The sequence below is a fragment of the Rhinatrema bivittatum genome, chromosome 1, assembly GCF_901001135.1.
Source record: "Rhinatrema bivittatum chromosome 1, aRhiBiv1.1, whole genome shotgun sequence".
Taxonomy (NCBI): Eukaryota; Metazoa; Chordata; class Amphibia; order Gymnophiona; family Rhinatrematidae; genus Rhinatrema; species Rhinatrema bivittatum.
This window is the reverse complement of record NC_042615.1, coordinates 12,200,556-12,222,780: the sequence shown is the minus strand read 5'-3', so window position 1 is coordinate 12,222,780 and position 22,225 is coordinate 12,200,556. Positions and strand designations below refer to the sequence as shown.

The window sequence follows — 22,225 nt, the reverse complement described above, 5'->3', positions numbered from 1 at the left end:
GGCTTTCTCATCACAAGTTGCAGCTCAGTATTCAAGAGACCGAGATAATTATTCTATCTTCTGTTAAATCACCATCCGTACCATTTCCAACTACCTAGGATTACCAGGGTGTTAGCATGCCAAGCTCACAGACTGTCCATGATCTAGGACTTCCGATCAATCCAACATTATCTACGAAGGCTCAAATTAATGCAGTGGTAAAATCCTCCTTTACAAGTTGTGACTTCTGCGATGGTTGATCCAACCGACTTCCATTTCATGTTACAAGCATCATTTTAAATGGCTTAGACTATTACAATTCATAATACCTAGGTTTGCCACCTTACCCATTAAAGCAATGCAAATAGCTCAAAATTCAGTGGCAAGGATACTATCTGGTGTTAAATCACATGATCAAATTAGCCCTGGTTTGCGATCACTTTACTGGTTACCAGCATTAGATCATATCCATTACAAAGTTGCTAGTCTCGTTCATAAACTTTTGCAAGGCGACATCTTAACTGTGCTCTCCTCAATCCTGCGGCTTTACAAGCCACCAAGAGCTTTGCACTCAGCACATAAAATGCTAGTTGAAATAGCCTCCTCCAAGCTGGCACACTTAGCAATAACCATGGACTGGGCCTCTTCTGTTGCCAGTCCTGAGTGTTGCCCAAAAGATTTTAAAACAACCTTAAAAATTCATCTGGTTTCCCAGGCCTTTGAAGCATCAGCATGATTCGCTTAAAGCCTTTGTTATAACACAGCTTGTCCTATGTGACTGCTTCGTTTTCTTGGGTATGTTATTTATTACGGATGTGGCAACACATAATCCGCCTTGAATACGACTGCAGAAATACGGAATCTAGATACTTTCAAATAAATAAATAAAAGAAGCTTTAATGCTGCTGTTCAGAGGAACCGTTTCCAGGTCTGCCAGAGAACCGACCAAACAGGCGGGAAGACTATCTAAGAAAGCCGTGAGGGCAACAAAATGGATTAGACGCCAAAGGGTTGTGCGATTAGAAACTTTAATTGAATGGCGACGTATTCTTTATGTATTGAGCCTTCAGTATTATTACCCTATGTTCATTGTAAAGCCTGTTGCTGCATTACGTTTTACTGTAAACCGATAAGATTTTCACGACGATTGTCGGTATATAAAAATCTTAAATTAATAAATTAATTACAGTTTCTAATCGGACAACCCCTTGGCGTCTAATCCATTTTGTTGCCCTGCCAGAGAACCGGGCAGCACCGCGAAGGGTGCGAAACCCGGGCCGCCGTAATCGGGACTGGAGGGTGGAGGTCTTCAGGTAGCGCCGTGGCAATAAGAGGGGAACATCGGCACGCACTCATGGGACCCCTGCAGCGGCCCCCACCCCTCATGCCACACAAGCTCCCTGTTACAGAGGAGATCCGAGCAAGGTGCGGGTTAGCGTTTGTAAGCGTGGGCCGGCGCGCAAGCCTCATGCTGATCTTCCCGCAGTGCCGCCGGAAGCGCTCCCCTCTGCCGGCCCTGGCTTTGGCACCCCTGGACGCCTCACGCCTGAAGATCTCTGCCATCACCAGGTCATGGGGCCTGCCAAATGGTATCCCCTCCCCCCCACCCTCACAGGGCGCCATTCGGCTCAGGGTCGACAGGAGAACCAGGATATCGCAAGAGGTCAGCAATCAGAGAAGTGCAGTCCCCCTTACCTTGTCTATCATATCTGGCCGGTTGGTGGCTGCCAGAATGGTAACGTCTTTCAACTGCTCTATGCCATCCATTTCTGTCAGCAACTGAGCCACGACGCGATCTGCAACGTTGCCAGCATCAGAAGAGCTGAAGGAGAGAAATCAGTGTTACAATCATAGAGAGTCTGATATCCCTGGAAAACTGCCTTAGCGTCGCACTTAGTAACTAACTATATGAACGTTTTAAAAAGGCACCCCACCCCCGAGCTATAGATGGATATACCGAGGTATAGATGGATATACAGAGGTATAGATGGATACACGCTCGCCTCTTTTCTTACCCCAGACAAATCAGCCATGCCCTGAGCTGCTCCAGACGCTCCCCTGGGGGAAGGTGCAAAATCTCTTTCGCCACCGGACTAGCTGGCGACTTCCTCACTCATCCCGGCCACAAAAACTTCCCAAGGGCTCCTTGCCACTCCTGGAATATGAATACAAGGGGGGAGAGCCATGGGAGCTGCAGCCCCCTCAGGAACCGGCTGCCTAACTCTGGCACGGCAGCCACTCCAGCCTCCCAACTCCACTCACAATCGCACTGCATTCCTCGGGACCCAAATTATAGCTTCCAAACAGGCAGACACTGCGCAGGCAGCCCCAGCACCGTGGTAGCACTCCTGGAGGAGACTGAGAAGCGAGGGCGACCCTGACCCTTCCATGCTGCACACAAGAACCCGCGGAGACCTTCCCAGGTCAGCGGGCACAGCCCGATCTCGGATGCAGGTTTTAATGTTGAAGTTGGACCGTGTAGAAAACACGGTCCCAGTAGCAGAAGTGACACCCCCCCCCCCCCCCCCCCCCCTGTTATAGCGCTCTGCGGACCGACCAGAGAGGCTGTTTACAAAGACTGATAAGAGAGGCCTTGCAAGGTATCGCACAAAACAGAAACCAAAACCTCGTGGGGCTCAGTCTTATTGAGAATGAATGTTCAGTTACCTGTCTGCCATGAAAGAACGGAAACATTTTGATATTTCAGATAAGCAGAATTTAAAAAATTAAGCAACAGCAGTTTCCTTTTTCCCCCTCAATAACCTATTTTGAACACAAAGTGACTCTAAGGGGGGGGGGGGGGGGAGGAAAATTGCCACCCTGTTACTGGTAATCTGGGACCTACCATTTAAAACAGCCAGGATTCCTGAAGATGGCCAATGCGACGACGATTTTTAGCAAGGGCTACAGGGGTGATCCTGGAATCTATAGACCGGTGAGAGTCTGACGTTGATGCCTGGCAAAATGGTAGAAGTCGTTCTTAAAAAAAAGTCACTGGCCATACAGACCTGGCTTAATGGGGAAGAGTCACGAGGTTTTACTAAGGAGAAGGCTTGCTCTACCAATATTTGAGACTCTTCTGAAGGTGTAATTAAGCACGAGGGTTTAAGGGAGCACTTGCCAGTGAATTAGAGAGCAGTAAAGGGGAGGTTACTGTGAGTCACAATTAATGGCAGATAACTGGATTAAGATGGGAGATGGCTCCACAAGAATAATGCTGGGAGCACTGCTATTTTATATTTCTATCTAGGACCTACAAGAAAGAATAAACAGATATCTGGCCATCGTTTTGCAGCTGACACCAAACTTGATCATGTTGTAAATAGCCAGCAGGATTCAACTGATTTTACAGAAACACACAGCTACTCCGAGCAAACAGGAAGACACAATATCAGAACATGCGCCCGGCAGATCAATTTCTTGTATCTCCCTCCCAGGGATAAGCGCCGGCTTTCCCAAGTCTACCTGGCCGAGAACTTCAAATGCTAACAATAATCAGGAAAAAGACCGGAGTACGTCAGTTGATAACAAACGGAATGAGCTGGGCGCCTGCTGCCCTGCATTAAATTAGTTAAATCATTTCCATCTAGTGTATCTCAGGCAAATTATGAACATTTATTGGCGAAAAAAAGATCACTGATGTTGAAGAACGAGCAAGAGCCACATTTTCAGGCACTGAAGCAATGGTCATGAAGGAGGAACTGAGCTAAGCCGATCATGTTGTCCAAATGCCCAATAGCAGACTGCTGAACAGCCGTTGTGTTCTCATTTAGCCCATGGAAAACATACACAAGGTGGTCACAGTAAACACAATGAAAACAGTGTTAAGACCAGTCTTAAGAAACATGGCAGACCTGTCATGAGCTGGCAACAGAAGGCACAGGCTATTAATACATCCATCTACTGCTGTGTCTGGCTCAAGGCAACGTCAAGGGGCCACAGGCAAGACAGCCTTGAGGAGCTCAACACCAAGTACACACGCTCACTTGCATCTGCTTTGTGTGCAGGTAGATTTTTGCTACAAGATTATGCGTGCAGATTTGAAGATACTATCTGTGCACATGGCTTTCCTTCCTCGCCCTGAACATCGCCCATTCCTCCCAGTAACGGGTCATATCAATGCAGCACGTGTGCTGTGCAAGAACTTTTAGCCGCATTGAGGAAGGGCCATTTTCTGACAGCCGGTGTTCCCTCTTAGTGTGTCCAAGAAGTGTGCTTAAGCTCACATTCTCTAATTAACAACTGGATTCAAACATAAAGCATTGGATGGCATGGAAGCAAAGGAGAAGAAAACAAAAGTTGACTTAATTGGGCAGACTGTGTTGCGTTCCAGCCTGCTCTTCACCCTCGCTTCACCCTCTCTACCTCTGTGGCGACTCCCTCCGTGCCTGATGGACGGCTTGCTGCCGCGGCGTCTCCATGCCGCTTCTCCCCGGCATCCCTGGACTGGCTCGACGCTGTGGATCCGCCATGTTCCTGACGATGTAGGGCGTGCGCGCTCCGAAGTATGTACCAGCAAGGGCGCGAACCTCAGGGGCGTCCCCCTGTATTGACGTCATTCGCTTCCAACATAAAAGGTCTTCACTTGCGCTGACTATTCGAGTTAGCAAGGATTGATTACGGGGATTCATTGGACCCGCTTCTCTCTACGCTACTCTGCCTCCTTGGACTTACCAGGGGTACCCGCTCCTCGGGGGCCTCGCTCGCTTTTCTCTATTTCAGATTGCAGATAGGAACTGGTACTCGCTCCTCGAGGGCCTATGTTCCTGAAGACTCTGAAGATTCTCTATTGCCTAGAAGCTATTACAGATATAGACTATCGTGAGTTGCCACCGCTCTCTCAGAGCTTTCCCTGGAACCAGGTACTCACTCCTCGAGGGCCTAACTCTTTCCAGCTACTGAGCCTTCTTAAGAATCTATGTGAGATTGTCATCTACTACTGGATATGTATACAGCATACCCTGTCTACTCACTATCTATAGTTTCTCTACAGCTCAGCAACCCTGGGATCGCAGTTCCAGTATCAGAGGGACTTCAGCCCTGCCGGGCACATCAGCTCACTACTGCCACCTCTGGTGGTTCTACTAACCTGTCTAATAAAAGAATTATCTGTCTCTGTCTCCATACCCAAGCCTAGCCGGTGGTCCCTCTCAGGATATACTCCTGGGGGCGCAGTCATCTGCCATCGGCCCAAGGATTCACCTATTTACTATAGTGTGCTCACTTCTCCCACTTCAGGAGCTGAGCATAACAGAGTGCTAGCTCATCTATGTCTCCATCCATCAGACATCAGAACCATAACAGATTGCAACTCAGCACGGAGATTATAACAGAGTGCCAACTCCTCCCCTCTGGAGGAGCAAACCTCTATCAGATCGCTAACTTCTCCCTTCTGGGGAGCTCATTCACAACAGATTGCCAACTCCCTAGCAGATTCCACAACAGATTGCTAACTCCTCCCCTCTGGAGGAGTAAACCCTAACAAGGGGCGATCCGGGAAACTACAGACCGGTTAGCCTGACTTCAGTGCCAGGAAAAATAGTGGAAAGTGTTCTAAACATCAAAATCACAGAACATATAGAAAGACATGGTTTAATGGAACAAAGTCAGCATGGCTTTACCCAGGGCAAGTCTTGCCTCACAAATCTGCTTCACTTTTTTGAAGGAGTTAATAAACATGTGGATAAAGGTGAACCGGTAGATATAGTATACTTGGATTTTCAGAAGGCGTTTGACAAAGTTCCTCATGAGAGGCTTCTAGGAAAAGTAAAAAGTCATGGGATAGGTGGCGAGGTCCTTTCGTGGATTGCAAACTGGCTAAAAGACAGGAAACAGAGAGTAGGATTAAATGGGCAATTTTCTCAGTGGAAGGCGGTGGACAGTGGAGTGCCTCAGGGATCTGTATTGGGACCCTTACTTTTCAATATATTTATAAATGATCTGGAAAGAAATACGACGAGTGAGATAATCAAATTTGCAGATGACACAAAATTGTTCAGAGTAGTTAAATCACAAGCAGATTGTGATAAATTGCAGGAAGACCTTGTGAGACTGGAAAATTGGGCATCCAAATGGCAGATGAAATTTAATGTGGATAAGTGCAAGGTGATGCATATAGGGAAAAATAACCCATGCTATAATTACACAATGTTGGGTTCCATATTAGGTGCTACAACCCAAGAAAGAGATCTAGGTGTCATAGTGGATAACACATTGAAATCGTCGGTGCAGTGTGCTGCGGCAGTCAAAAAAGCAAACAGTCTCCCAATAGCTATTCTACCTGCTACACTTCACACTTGGCAGAAAAAACTAATGTCTTACATATGGGGTAATAAGCGGCCTCGGATAGCACGACGAATCCTGTACCAGCCAAGGATAAATGGTGGAATGGGGGTCCCTAATCTGATGAAGTACTATTTAGCCGCCCAACTTAAGAACATCGTTGACTGGCATAAGCAGGCTACTCCTAAATTATGGGTAATTTTTAATCAACAACTTTTGGGGGATATCCCATTAACTAGCTTACTATGGCAGCCTAAGAACATAAGAACATGCCATACTGGGTCAGACCAAGGGTCCATCAAGCCCAGCATCCTGTTTCCAACAGGGGCTAATCCAGGCCGTAAGAACCTGGCAAACGTGGCTGCTCTCACCTAAGGTTTACTTACCTCCCTCTCTGAATCTATCATTAGAATTGTGGATTAAAGATAGCCCTCTTTTATTAGGCACCAGGGAATACCATCGACGCACTTATTTATATGCCAACTCATCCTTTACTCCGGGCTACAAGTCTGCTATCTTTAGGCGTTGGGAGACTAAGGGAATCCGGACTTGGGATCAAGTGTGGGGCACAAAGGATATTCTCCCCTTTGCAGATTTGCAAGCTAAATTTGATCTCCATGACTCAGATATTTTTCCATACCTTCAACTAAGGCATTCTGCGAATGCACAGTCTCTAGGGGGCCACTTTAGTCAAGATCGCTCGGACTATGAAATAATATGTGGTAAAGCTGATCAGACCACGAAATTATTGTCCACACTGTATGCAATGCTGAACTCTGCTCCCTTTGTGAAACATAACCATATAATGGCATGGGAAGCTGACTTTCATAGTACAATATCATCGAAATATTGGGAGGCTATCATTTTGCAACTGGGCAAGGGCCTTATTGCAGCATCCCTGACTGAAAATTCACTAAAACTGTTTTACCGATGGCACTGGACTCCAGTGCGTCTTCACAGAATAAGCTCCCGTATTTCTGACAGGTGCTGGAGGGCGTGTGGAGAAGTTGGAAGCTATCTTCATATGTGTGGAGAAGTTGGAAGCTATCTTCATATGAGATTCACTTTTTATGGATTGAGATTGAACGATGGCTTACACAATTATTTCACACATCAATAACAGTGGCCCCTAAGCATGCGTTACTGGGTGTCAATATCCTCCCTAAAGGGAGCGCCAATAGATTAATACACTATATTTTCACAGCTACTAGGACAGCGATGGCAAGACATTGGAAGTCCCCCTTGTGCCCAGGAATGGCTGAAGTTAGGGGTAATCTGGCCAAATTATGTGTATTGGCGAAGATTACTGCGCACAAACATAATACAATTGGGATTTATCAAAAGGTATGGCAGCCATATCTTACCTGGAGGACGCATACCAACTGACTCCTCCCTTTTCTTTCTTTTGATTTTCTTTGATTCTTTAGACTGTGCTTGGACCTCTTATGGATAGCCCTAGGTTTTGACACTAGCTTTCTACATTATTACTGCTACACGAGTTCACCTCCCTATGTTTACCTTCTATGCCTAGTGCATAGTGTAATTTAGGCGCAAACACACTTCCCAGCTAGATGAACGCAGGTAGGGATGGGTGGGTTGAGGGTTTAGGGGGGAGAATGATGGGTTAAATCATTCAATAAGAGACATATGTTGAGGATACTGCTCTTTACTGTAGTTTCTTTGTGTGCCTGCCTCATTGTTAATTGCACAGCTTGTATTTTGTATGTGTACATGTCTCAATCAAATACTTTAAATTAAAAAAAAAAAAAAGCAAACAGAATGTTAGGAATTATTAGAAAGGGAATGGTGAATAAAACGGAAAATGTCATAATGCCTCTGTATCGCTCCATGGTGAGACCGCACCTTGAATACTGTGTACAATTCTGGTCGCCGCATCTCAAAAAAGATATAATTGAGATGGAGAAGGTACAGAGAAGGGCAACCAAAATGATAAAGGGGATGGAACAGCTCCCCTATGAGGAAAGACTAAAGAGGTTAGGTCTTTTCAGCTTGGAGAAGAGACGGCTGAGGGGGGATATGATAGAGGTGTTTAAGATCATGAGAGGTCTAGAACGGGTAGATGTGAATCGGTTATTTACTCTTTCGGATAATAGAAAGACTAGGGGGCACTCCATGAAGTTAGCATGGGGCACATTTAAAACTAATCGGAGAAAGTTCTTTTTTACTCAACGCACAATTAAACTCTGGAATTTGTTGCCAGAGAATGTGGTTCGTGCAGTTAGTGTAGCTGTGTTTAAAAAAGGATTGGATAAGTTCTTGGAGGAGAAGTCCATTACCTGCTATTAAGTTCACTTAGAGAATAGCCACTGCCATTAGCAATGGTTACATGGAATAGACTTAGTTTTTGGGTAATTGCCAGGTTCTTATGGCCTGGATTGGCCACTGTTGGAAACAGGATGCTGGGCTTGATGGACCCTTGGTCTGACCCAGTATGGCATGTTCTTATGTTCTTAAGACTGCTACTCCGCAGTCTAAACCCTAACACAGTGGTCCCCAACCCTGTCCTGGGGGCCCACCAGCCAGTCGGGTTTTCAGGATATCCACAATGAAGATGCATGAGAGAAAATTTGCACGCACTGCCTCCATAACATGCTAATTTTCTCTCATGCATATTCATTGTGGGTATCCTGAAAACCCGACTGGCTGGTGGGCCCCCAGGACAGGGTTGGGGACCACTGCCCTAACAGATTGCTAACTCCTCCCTTCCGCAGGAGTAAAACCTAACAGACTGGGTCAAGTGGTCTTCGTCTGCCATCGTCTGCTGTTGCTATAGGCAGAGTGGCCCTTCATTGGTATGTGGCTAATGCAGATGCTTGGAGAAGTTGGTCATGCTTAGAACATAAGAACATAAGAACATAAGAACATAAGAAATTGCCATGCTGGGTCAGACCAAGGGTCCATCAAGCCCAGCATCCTGTTTCCAACAGAGGCCAAACCAGGCCACAAGAACCTGGCAATTACCCAAACACCTAGAAGATCCCATGCTACTGATGCAATTAATAGCAGTGGCTATTCCCTAAGTAAACTTGATTAATAGCAGTTAATGGACTTCTCTTCCAAGAACTTATCCAAACCTTTTTTGAACCCAGCTACACTAACTGCACTAACCACATCCTCTGGCAACAAATTCCAGAGATTTATTGTGCGTTGAGTGAAAAAGAATTTTCTCCGATTAGTCTTAAATGTGCTACTTGCTAACTTCATGGAATGCCCCCTAGTCCTTCTATTATTCGAAAGTGTAAATAACCGAGTCACATCTACTCGTTCAAGACCTCTCATGATCTTAAAGACCTCTATGATATCCCCCCTCAGCCGTCTCTTCTCCAAGCTGAACAGCCCTAACCTCTTCAGCCTTTGCTGTTGCTATCATTCTGATAGCAACAGCAGCACCCTCTTATATAGGAACAGAGAGGATGATGGTGGATGAGAGTCCTAAGCCCCATCTGGTCTGCCCAAATGATTTTCCGACACTGTAGGCTTTTACACTGAATCTCAGCTGCCAAGCATGCAATCGTTCCTCACGCTTCCTTGTGGCATTTCGATCAAGGTAAACTTGCTTATGGTTTTCTTGGGTCTAAGGTTTATTGTCCACCTAGGCCTGTTTCCGCTGAGCCAGACAATTAGCTGCCTTGAATTTTGCACATGGGAATACCCTCTTGGCTTTCACTTGTGTGCTTGTCCAAGCACCTGCAGTTGAACTATGTGCATATAGTGCTGCCCTAAAGCACAGAGAAATGCTAGAACTGTAGAGTCAGGGCTTTCATGGCAAAGGTAGTACCCCTTTCAGAGGAGTCACTTTTTCACTCAGGATTCATCTTTTCCTTCTCTTTGTAGCTGCCCTGACGTGCAGTCAAGCTGACTGGCAGGAAACGCGAGGGCCGGCATGTGGCCTTTTGTGGCTTGCTTGTTCTATGGCGAGAGAAGGATGTCTGAGCCACCAGTGTGCACAGAGGTCAGGGAGAACAGCTGGAGTTCAGGCTCCTTTTCACTTTGCCTAAAGAGAGGCCTGCAGGGGTTAAGCTCCGATTTGTTCCTTTGAAATGGCTGCACTTGAGTCAAACGTCCAGGCAGCTTTAACGAGAAAAGCCGGCACGGAGGAAATGCTTGTGCGAGCTACAGAGCACACGGTGTCCTCAGACTTGCAGCCCACGTTCCTGACGCAGTTCTCCTGCAGCTTTTATACAAACTGCTTTCTAAATATCCGAGTGTGTGCGTGCGTGCTCTCACGGTAAATTCCTCCCCCTCGCTAAGTTGGCTTCTGGCCGGATCAGGCCTAATCTGGCTTTGTTTAGCTGTGCAGATGTGTGCAGGAAGGTCAGGACGTCCATGAATCTTCACGGGTTCGTTTTCAGGTGTTCTCCGTGACGGGTGTTGCTGCGTCCGAGTGCTTTAAATCCTTCATCTGGCAGGAAGCACGCAAGACCTGAAAGGCCTTGGTAGCATCTTTCCCCCCACCCACCCCCCTTCTCTCCCCCTCCTGCAGCCAGAATTGGTGCAAGGAAAGGAATTTTCATGGTCTCTTCTTTGACGTGTTCTGACCTGGGCCAAGGATTTCTGTGGGAGGTGGGGGATGCACTGATGGGATGGGGACAGGCCTTGCCTGCATTTATTTTGAAGCTAACCAGCATTTTCCCTATGGGATGGATGATCTCAGTTTGCATCTAGGTCTTCGAAACGTTGCCTCTGATATAGTCTAATAATCAGAATTGCCTTCAGTGCCTTCAAGGCTGACGCTAACTTGTTCTGAAAAAGATCCGGCTTTGCTTGGATTGCTTTGGACCCTGTGCGAGGACGTGACTGTAGGTGCGGCGGCTGCACCCTGCGGAGCAGACTGGATGGGCCCTTGGGTCTTTACTGGGTTACTGTGGAAGTGTGCACTGCGGCCCTCGCTCTTTCAGAGGTAATCAGACTGTCCGAAACGCCTGCGACAGCGGTGCTATTACCAACATGGAGTGTGGGGCGGCAGCGGCAAAATGTTTTAGGTGCCTCAGCTAAAAAGGGCACCTGCAAACTTCTCGTGGGGTCCTAGGATGTGAGATCTCTTCATGTCCTTCTCGAATTTCATTCCTTTAGTTTTGATGTAAACCGATATGATGTTTCGACTAATATCGGTATATAAAGTCTCTCTAAATAAATAAATGCTTTGGATAATCATTTAACATGTGAAAGTCCCTGTGCTCCCTTCTTAGCTCAAGGGCCCTTCCATTTCTGGAAACGTGCACTCAAGGCTGAATTTGTGGGGGGAGCTGCTTTGCAGAAGGGGTGAGCCTGGAGCAGACGGTGCAAAGAATAGTGCTCTGCAGCAGGGAACAGGAGAGGAGGGGGGTTTAATCCTGCGGCAGACACTGCAGTTCAAGGAACAGCAGAACTGGCACCAGTCTGAAACTTGTGAGCAGCAGTGCCAATTGCCAAGATTTCGAGCCGGGCCTACAGCTCATAAATTCCAAGCTGCTGCTAATTCAACGTCTTTCTGTGTCTGTTACCCAGGGCTTAACATCTGAAGGAACAGCCCCCGAATGGTGCTTTCCCTGGAAGTGGAGCAGACATGATGGTGCCGATTGGTTCTGGTGGGCACTGGCTGCGGCTGGGAGATCACTGGAGGGAGGAGGAAGAATGGCATCAGGGATGCCTTTGGGAGAGAGAGAATTCACCCCCAAGCCTTAGCTCCCCTCCTCCTTCCCAGTTCCACTTCCTTTTGTCTAAAATTAAACCCTGCGCGCTCTAACAAAATACTTTATGCATTGGTAGCAGGAGGGGATCCTCTTTTCCTTGCTTGTGCGTCTGGGTTCTGATGCTGGTTGTCTCTCGCAGTTGAGGGCGATGGCCAAATATTTCCGACTCCCGTTCTTTTGCCTCTTTGCTGTGCCTGTGCACCTGAAGGGGGCTTTCCAGTCCCTATTTACGGTATTTCTTCCAGACGCTGACTTGCCAAACAATCCCTCCCCGGGTGAGCTGCACTAATCATAAAGCAGACCTTGCCACACTACAGGTAAACAAGCCTGCACATCTTTCAGCGCCGCTATCGTGGTTCGCTTAATAACCCAGACAGTTCAGCGCGTCGTCCACCTGCGGGAACCGAAGAACGCCCCCGTCTTGTGAAACCAGAGAACCAGCGTTTTGGGCCCGGGAGCTTCCTCCCTAAAAGTTCATCTCAAGCACAGCCCACTCCAGATCCACAAGGTCTTTTAAAGCGAACCAGCAAATCCTCCGATCCAGAGGCTTGCGTCTCTTCCACCTCTCTGTCCTGCTCCATTCTGGGTCTGTTCTTGCTCAAAATTCCCGACCCGGAGAGGGACTCCGTCCCGTGCCAGCGAGGCGACTTGCTGAAAACACTTTAAAGATTCACACAGAAGGATGCCCAGGCGTGAGAGGCAGCATCCATCACAGGAGAAACAGCCGAACCTTTAAAAGAAATCGGAGCCGAACGGGAAGCCCCACAAACACCTCAATCCCCCCCCCCCGCAGCGCGAGACCTTCAGCGCCGGCAGCAGGAGGAGGGCGGCTTCTCCTTCACTCCCCGCTCCAGTTTCTGCGCCACCACCAGGCCTGCCCGGCCTGCTGCGTGCACACACCCCGCGCTCCCCGGGAGGATGACGGATCTCTGCCTCGCAGCTCTCCCTCCTCACTCGCACACAAACGCAGCATTTTTTAGCTGCCATCCCCCCTCCCCCCAAAATCAAATTTCAGACTCCACAGCCTGAACAAAGTGCAGCCTTCAACCTGTGCCGCCATCACCACCTGAAAGCTTCTCTCGGCGCATGCAATGGCACCGCCACAGCTGGGATTACAATTAAAGCTCAGCACCTGCACCCTCGAGGCTGAGGTAAACCTGCGTCCCCAAATCCTCCTCGTCTTTTTTTTTTAGCAACAGCAATACAGAAGGAGAACTCGAGAATAAACAGGCATCGGGTGAGGTGGGGAAGGGGAAGGAGTTAGGGGAGAGGGGACGGACACAGACCCCAGGTACAAGTCCAGAAGCACCCAGGCCCAGACCCTGCTCCATCTCATGAGCTGCCTCTTAACCTCATGTTTTTTAGACACTATTTATCCTAGGGCACCGCTCAGCTGAGGGAGGGAGAACTGGTCTTTCATCCCAGGATCTGCCTCCCCGTGAGACTTCCTATTCAGCCTAACCAGAGCATGGGATGCCACACCTACACCATCTGCTGGAGACAGAGAATACTGGAAGACTTAGCTCCGCAGGGATGCATAGAAGGGTCACGTCAGCAAAACTGTTTCTCTCTGTCTCCATCTGCTGGTTGGAGTGAAAAACCCGTGCATCTGGGACTGGTCTGACTGGATGAAGAGGAAAGAGAAAACATGACAGAAACATTTAAATACCTCCAAGGTATTAATGCACTGGAAACAAATCTCTTTCAATGAAAAGGAGATTCAGGAAGAAGAGGTCAAGGGATGAGGGTGAAAGGGTATAGAATCAGGAATAATCTAAGGAAATATTTTACAGAAAGGGTAGCAGATGCCGCAACGGCCTCCAAGTGGATGTGGTGGAGACAAGGACAGTGTCTGAATTCAGGAAATCATGGGACAAGCACAGGGGATCTCTGAAGGAGTAACAGGGAGCGTAGAGCTGAGCAGTTGGTGTGGATACGTACTATGACCTTTTTCTGCCATCATGGTTGCTTCACTATAGCTGTGAGTCCCTCAATTTCCCAGGTTAACAGCCCCTTCCCTCCCCCGGCAAAATGCTAGTACTTTTTACTGAAAACATGAAACCTGCTAGATTTATTTCAGTTTTTCTTTTAACTAAACTGTCTGTCATGCAGGCTGGGGTCTGGAAACAGGCTCTCAGGAGCAGGGCAGGAGCTGGGTTTATCTTCTGCCTAGCCAGCCCCCTCCCCTTGGGTTCTGGGGGCTACTAGGGATTAACTGGAAAGGCTGGACAAAGCAGAACAGGCTAGACAAGCTGGACAAGGAAGGGCAGACTGGAACTTGAGGTCAGACATAGGCTGGGCTTTGTGGGCAGAGTCAGACTGGAAGCAGAGTTCTGGGTATAGGTACAGGGAAAAAGCTGAGGACTGGATACTGGGACAGGCAAGGCGCCGACGACTGGATCCTGGGACAGGCAAGGCGCTGAGGACTGGATCCTGGGACAGGCAAGGTGCTGAGGACTGGATCCTGGGACAGGCAAGGTGCTGAGGACTGGATCCTGGGACAGGCAAGGCGCTGAGGACTGGATCCTGGGACAGGCAAGGCGCTGAGGACTGGATCCTGGGACAGGCAAGGCGCCGACGACTGGATCCTGGGACAGGCAAGGCACCGAGGACTGGATCCTGGGACAGGCAAGGCACCGAAGACTGGATCCTGGGACAGGCAAGGCGCCGACGACTGGATCCTGGGACAGGCAAGGCGCCGACGACTGGATCCTGGGACAGGCAAGGCGCCGACGACTGGATCCTGGGACAGGCAAGGCGCCGAAGACTGGATCCTGGGACAGGCAAGGCGCCGAAGACTGGATCCTGGGACAAGCAAGGAGCTGAGGACTGGATCCTGGGACAGGCAAGGCGCTGAGGACTGGATCCTGGGACAGGCAAGGTGCTGAGGACTGGATCCTGGGACAGGCAAGGCGCTGAGGACTGGATCCTGGGACAGGCAAGGCGCCGACGACTGGATCCTGGGACAGGCAAGGCACCGAGGACTGGATCCTGGGACAGGCAAGGCACCGAGGACTGGATACTGGGACAGGCAAGGCGCCGAGGACTGGATACTGGGACAAGCAAGGAGCCGAGGACTGGATACTGGGACAAGCAAGGAGCTGAGGACTGGATCCTGGGACAGGCAAGGCGCTGAGGACTGGATCCTGGGACAGGCAAGGTGCTGAGGACTGGATCCTGGGACAGGCAAGGCGCTGAGGACTGGATCCTGGGACAGGCAAGGTGCTGAGGACTGGATCCTGGGACAGGCAAGGCGCTGACTGGATACTGGGACAAGCAAGGAGCTGAGGACTGGATCCTGGGACAGGCAAGGCGCTGACTGGATACTGGGACAAGCAAGGAGCTGAGAACTGGATCCTGGAACTGGCAAGGTGCTAAGGACTGGATAGTGGGTCAAAAGGGTTACAGGATACTGAACAAGGGCTAGAACTGGTTACAGTCACAGACTTGGATACTGAGCAGGGACTGGGCTGGACACAGACAAAGTCTTGGGCAAGGAAAAGCAGGGAATGGATGCTGGGGACGTGACTGAGCAGGACACGACAAGACCAGAGAAGGACAGAACTAAACAAGGCAGACTAGGGTAGGAGAAGACAAGGACAACACAGAACAGAGAACATTGAGGCCCAACGACAGCATCACAGAAGGTCCGAAGGCCGCTAAGCAAACAGAGACACAAGTAAACCACAGAGCAAAACCGAAGGTAAGAGCAAGCCCGGGGCCACAAGCTGAGGTAAGGCCTGAGTTGGTCACAGAGCAAGGCACAAGGAGAGAGAAGGCCCGGAGGCCACAAGGCACAGAGCAAGATAAGAGCAGCCAGGTCAGAGAGCCAAGGGTGTCTCCAATGAAACAGCCTGCAGGCAGGGTTAAGTGGAGCTGGAGCTTGGGTGTTATGCACGCAGCGAGGCAAAGGCTGGAGGTGAAGCCTGCTAAGGGCTCCCGGTGGGGAGGAGGCTGCACCACGGGCAGAGTCAGGTGGCCAGCGAGAAGATGACTCAGGTAGCTGGAGAGGAGGTTGCACAGCGGACAAGTTCAGGGCACGGTGAGGCAGTGCGGCAGGCAAGGCCATGACACTGTCTAGAGAAGGTAAACTTTCCTGATTGGAAATGAAAGCTATTTTTACAGCAGAAATCTAGGATATTAAAAAAAAACAAAAAAACACTATTGGGAATGGGCATGTTTCATGGAAGCTGCAGGATGGGGAAAGCTGGCACAAGCGACTTCGGTTAAGACGTTTACGAAAATGTAGGCATTCATCTGTACGCCCTACCCGCAGCCTCTGAGGCGGAATCTGCGCCTTTCTCCATACACAATAGAACTAGAAATGAGGCTCTCTTTTTCCTTTAAGTCCGCTCCCCTGAATACGTGCAGATCTCTTAAGAGAAAGCTCTATCTGCCTCCAAATCAAGAGGAGGAAGATATTAATCAAGTTGAAAGGAAAGAGCAAGAGACAACGTTCTTGGCACTTCCAGGAAGATTTGGCCATGAGAGGCTTTCACAGCTTCAGAGGCCTTCATCGGCTCCACTCTAAATTAGCAAGAACGCCTGCCAACCCTACTGGTCATCAGAATCCGCTCTTACGTGCCCAGGCTAGCTAGGGCTAAGAATAGCAGAGAGGCAGGGCCGTTTCCAGCTCCTCTGATAAGAGCGTCGGCAGCGAGACGTCCGATTCGGAGAGCCCTCCTTTGCTGTCTGGAGACTGGAGATCAGCAACGTTACTGTGCTTATTTGCAGTTTGGTTTTCTCTTAATTCCATGCAATAAACTGGGCTGCATATGAGTTAGAAGAGCAAATGTGTCTGGAATCCCCACTTCCTACAGACTTTTAGAGGGGTGAAGGCCCGATTTCTCAAAGTCTGATAAAGAAGTCCCTTCCTCACTTAAAAAGCCCACCTGGTTTTGGCTCTCCACAATCACGGCCTTGCTGATTTTTACCAAGAACCCTGTCAGTTCTCTTGCCTGGGTGTCTTGACTTGACCGTAAGCTCCACGGAGCAGGGAGTGTCTCTCATGTGTGTCTGGTAGCCCTCTAGAAGTGATTGAGAGTAGCAGTGCTTCCAGCCCAGCCCTGGAGCCTCAGGAGATGCCCAGCTGCACGCCCCGGAAGGGAACCCCTGCTTGAATAAACTATGGGCTGGGCCCAGAGACGCGGTGCTTGGCACCTCTAGATCAGCACAGTCAGCACAAATCACTACCATCTGGGGTTACATGCGAAAGCAGCGCTGGACTCTGTTTGCTCCCAGTGGGCAGGCGTCGACACCGCTGGACCGCCCTCACAACTGGCTCAACTGGCACACTTGCTAGTGTGGAGGCGAAGGATTGGATGAGACTGGGGACAGGAATACATACCCCCCCCCCCCCCCGGAGCAGGCCGATGCCCAGGCTCTGCCTCCTGTGTGGATGAATGGAGGCATTTCAGCTGGCACGTGCTATGAACAGTAAGCCAGCGAGCAGTCAAATCACCCTGCTAAACGTAGCCAGAGAATGAGTCCAGGATGTTCAGCGACTGAAGTGGATCACTGCTGATTACGCACTTCGGCTGAACATACCCAGATAAACTCTGGCTAGCTTTAGGACTGCTTTCCACACACCGAAAGCTATCCTGATAACTCTGAATATCTAAGCTTATCTGGCTAATTGAACATGAGCCCAGCATCCTGTCTGGCTTTCCAGTGCAAGGCAGGTACCAATTAGTTGCTCTATTTCACTCCTAGGGATAAGCCCTGGCTTTCCCAGGTCCACCTGGCTAAGAACTGGTTACGGACTTTTCCTTCTGGAATTTGTCCAATCCTCTTTTGAACCTTCACTGGCAACAGATTCCATAGTTTGATTGTGAGCTGAGTGGAAAAAATCCTTGTGTATTTTTCTGTATCGTTGCATGGAGCGTCCCCTAGTCCTAGTGTTGTTTGAAAAGGTGAACAAGCAGTCCCCTATTTACCTGCTCTACCCCACTCGTGATTTTATAAATCTCAATCATAGACCTTCTTGCTCACCTCTTCTCTACGCTAAAGAGGCCTGATCTGCTTAGCCTTTCTCCAAAAAGGTGCTGCTCCATTCCCTTCATCATTTTTGCCAACTTTTTCTCTCTCTTTTTTGAGATGCAGCGACCAGAAGTGCACATAATATTCAAGGTGCAGTGGCTGTTCAAAGCCATTATGATATTCTCAGTTTTATTCTCCATTCCTTTCCCAATAATGCCTAACATTCTGCTTGCTTTCTTGACCACTGACGCACACCGAGTCAGATATTTTAAGTTACTGACCACAAGGACTCCAAGCTCTGTTTCTTGGATGCAGCATTGCGTACCTGCAGTTGGAATCAGTTTTCCTTATGTGCCTCACTTTGCACTTTTCAACATTAAATTTCTTCTGCCATTCAGTTGCCCAATCTCCTACTCTCACAAGTCTTTCTGCAGGTCCTCATAATGTAGAGATTACTTGCCTGATAATCTCATTTTCCTTAGTGTATGCAGATGGACTCAGAACAAGTGGGTATAGTGTGCTCGTGCTAGCAGTTGGAGACGGATCTGACGTCAGCACGGGTACATATACCCCCACAGGAAGTGAAGCAACTCAGTAATCTTCCTTGCAAAAGCTGTAGCTGATCGATCGATTAGTGAACAGGATTACCCTGACCGATTGATAGTAGCTGGAGACCGCTAGTGTTCTCAACTGGACGGCGCCGACACCCGGCAGGGTGGATGGCCTATTATAAGAAAACATGGCTTATCGTGAGTCGGTGAATCCCCATGTCTACCGGCAGCCGGGCGGGATGCTGAGTCCATCTGCATACACTAAGGAAAACGAGATTATCAGGCAAGTAATCTCTACATTTCCTAGCGTGTAGCAGATGGACTCAAAACAAGTGGGATGTACAAAAGCTACTCCCGGACTGGGCAGGAGGCTGCCCGAGGACCGTTTAGGATTGCCCTCACAAATGCTGTGTCCTCCCTGGCCTGGACGTCCAGACAGTAGAATCTGGAGAAGGTATGGAGGGAGGACCATGTCGCCGCTTTACATATCTCTGCCGGCGACAGCATCCTAGTTTCTGCCCAAGAGGCTGCTTGCGCTCTGGTAGAGTGAGCCTTGACCCGTAGAGGCGGTGGTTTCCCTGCTTCTATGTAGGCTGCCTTCATAACTTCTTTGATCCAGCGGGCGATGGTTGCCCGTGAGGCCACTTCCCCTTGCTTCTTCCCGCTGTGTAGGACAAACAGGTGGTCCGTCTTTCGTACTGCTTCAGACATTTCCAGGTATCTGGACAGCATCCTGCCGATGTCGAGATGGCGCAGTCTTCGACCTTCTTCTGACTTCTTCAAACCTTCCGTGGTTGGCAAGGATATGGTTTGGTTGAGGTGAAAGTGTGAGACTACTTTGGGTAAGAAGGAAGGAACCGTGCGAAGATGGATAACCTCTGGAGTGATTCTGAGAAACGGATCACGGCAGGACAGCGCTTGCAGCTCTGAGATGCGGCGTGCTGAACACACAGCCAGCAAGAACACCATCTTCAAGGTTAACACACGGAGAGACAGGCCTCGAAGGGGTCTGAAGGCAGATCCCACTAGAAATTCCAACACTAGGTTGAGGTTCCACAGGGGCACTGGCCACTTCAGTGGCAAACGAATGTGTTTGACTCCTTTCAGGAAACGGGAGACGTCTGGGTGTTTGGCAATGGTTTTGCCGACACTCCTGGGACCGTAACAAGACAGCGCTGCCACCTGAACCTTGAAGGAGCTGAGGGACAGACCCGTCCGAAGTCCATCTTGCAGGAAATCCAAAATGATAGGGATTTTAGCGGCATGTGGATTGGTGCTGTGAGTGTCACACCAGGCTTCAAAAACTCTCCAGACCCTTATATATGTGAGTGATGTGGAGAACTTGCGTGCTCGGAGAAGTGTATCTATTACCGGCTCCGAGTATCCCCTTTTCTTCAGTCTAGCCCTCTCAATGGCCAGACTGTAAGAGAGAATTGAGCTGGATCCTCGTGTAGGATGGGACCTTGCCTCAGCAGGTCCCTGTGTGGAGGCAGGGGTAGAGGATTCCCCGCCAGTAGTCTTCTCATGTCGGCGTACCAGGGTCTTCTTGGACAATCCGGGGCCACTAGAAGAACTAGGCCTCTGTGCCGCCGAAACTTGTGTAGAATGGCGCCCAGCAGGGGCCAAGGAGGAAAGGCATATAGCAGGATCCCCTGAGGCCATGGCTGTACCAGGGCATCGATCCCCTGGGATAGTGGATCCCGCCTGCGGCTGAAATATCTGGGTACTTGAGCGTTGGACCTGTCTGCTAAGAGGTCCATGCCCAGCGTCCCCCACCGATCCATAATCATCTGGAAAGCTGTGGGCGACAGCTGCCATTCCCCTGGATTTAGGCTTTCTCTGCTGAGGAAGTCTGCCGTGGTGTTGTCCTTCCCGGCGATGTGAACGGCGGAGATGTCCTAGAGATTTGCTTCCGCCCAAGTCATCAGGGGGGCTATTTCTAGGGATACCTGCTGGCTTCTGGTTCCGCCCTGTCGGTTGATGTATGTCACCGTGGTGGAGTTGTCTGACATCACTCTGACCGCTCTGTTGTGAAGTCTGTGGGCAAATCGCAGGCACGCTAGCCTGACTGCCCGTGCCTCTAGTCGGTTGATGTTCCACCTTGACTCTTTTCTGTTCCACCGCCCTTGGGCGGTGAGTTCTTCACAGTGTGCTCCCCATCCGTTCAGGCTGGCATCTGTAGTGAGCAGGGTCCAGGTTGGGGAGGACATTCTTGACCCCCGGCTCATGTGGCCGGGCTGTAACCACCACCGTATCTGATTCCGCACTTTGGCTGGTAGAGGTAGGTGTGTGGTGTAGTTCTGTGATCATGGGCTCCACCGAGATAGGAGGGCGCGTTATAATGGTCTCATATGAGCCCGCGCCCATGGTATCACCTCCAGAGTGGATGCCATAAGGCCGAGGACCTGTAGGTAATCCCAAGCTGTGGGCCGGGTGGCGCTCAGCAGGGCCTGCAGACGGTTCCGGAGCTTTGATCTTCTCTTGGAGGTCAAGCTGACCTTGTCTTCCTGGGTGTCGAATCGGACCCCTAGGTATTCCAGCGATTGAGAAGGCTGTAGGGAATTCTTGTTCAAGTTTACTACCCATCCTAAGCTTTCCAGAAGAGCTATAACTCTGTTGGTTGCCTGGTGGCTCTCCTCCGGTGACTTTGCCCTGATCAGCCAATCGTCCAGGTAGGGATGGACGAGGATTCCTTCCTTCCTGAGTGCCGCCGCCGCTACTACTATTACCTTGGTAAAGATCCACGGCGCAGTGGCTAACCCGAAGGGTAAAGCTCAGAACTGGAAGTGCTGATTCAGGACTTTGAAGCGTAAGTAGCGCTGGTGATCCCGATGGATTGGGATATGCAAGTAGGCTTCCGACAGATCTAGGGAGGTGAGAAACTCCCCTGGCTGTACCGCATTCTTGACAGACCGCAGCGTTTCCATGCGAAAGCTGGGAATCCGTAGGTGTCGGTTGACTGACTTGAGGTCCAGGACGGGCCTGAAAGTGCCCTCCTTCTTGGGTACTATGAAATAAATGGAATAATGCCCAGAATTTCTTTCCCCTGCAGGCACTGGGATTATGGCTTTTAGGGCCAGGAGCCTCTGCAAGGTGACTTCTAATGCCGTCTTCTTGAGAGGTGAACAAGGAGATTCCACAAACTTGGCCGGCGGAAGCCGAAGAAAATCCAGGTAATACCCTTCTCGGATGATAGCGAGGACCCACTGGTCCGAAGTGATCTCGACCCACCTGTGCTAGAAGAGGGTTAGCCTGCCCCCTATGGCCGCTACCCCCGGATGGGTCAGTTGATTGTCATTGTGGATTGCGGCCGGGACCAGAACCCGAGCCGGTTCTCCTCTTGCTGTGCTTAGCCCGAAAGGGCTGGTTCCTGGCCTGAGAACGAGGTGCTTGTTAGCAAGCCCTGTAAGGTTTGAAGTGCTGAGAGTTTCTACCTCTGGGTGGTCTAGAAAAAGAACGCTGGCTCCTCCTCGACCTGTCTTCTGGTAGACGAGGTAATGGAGAGGCACCCCATTTCTTAGCCAATTTCTCGAGATCGTTGCCGAACAGTAGGGATCCCTTAAAGGGCATTCTTGTAAGGCGCGTCTTGGAGGAAGAGTCGGCCACCCAATTATGTAGCCAGAGCTGTCTCCTGGCTGCCACTGAGGATGAAACTCCCTTGGCTGCCGCACGGACGAGGTCGGAGGCTGCGTCAGTGAGGAATGCGAGAGCTGATTCCATGTCTTCTCCCGGGGTGTTGTT

The 22,225-nt window shown here is 49.8% G+C and overlaps 1 protein-coding gene across 1 annotated transcript in view; it reads right to left on the bottom strand.

Annotated features, from left to right (window-relative positions):
- SPATA5 (spermatogenesis associated 5) overlaps nt 1-22,225 on the bottom strand; it is a 494,680-nt gene that overhangs the window by 345,475 nt on the left and 126,980 nt on the right. The window contains exon 13 of the mRNA XM_029587990.1: nt 1,675-1,801. Within this exon, the coding sequence (XP_029443850.1) occupies nt 1,675-1,801 (127 nt within the window). The remainder of the gene's footprint in view (nt 1-1,674; nt 1,802-22,225) is intronic.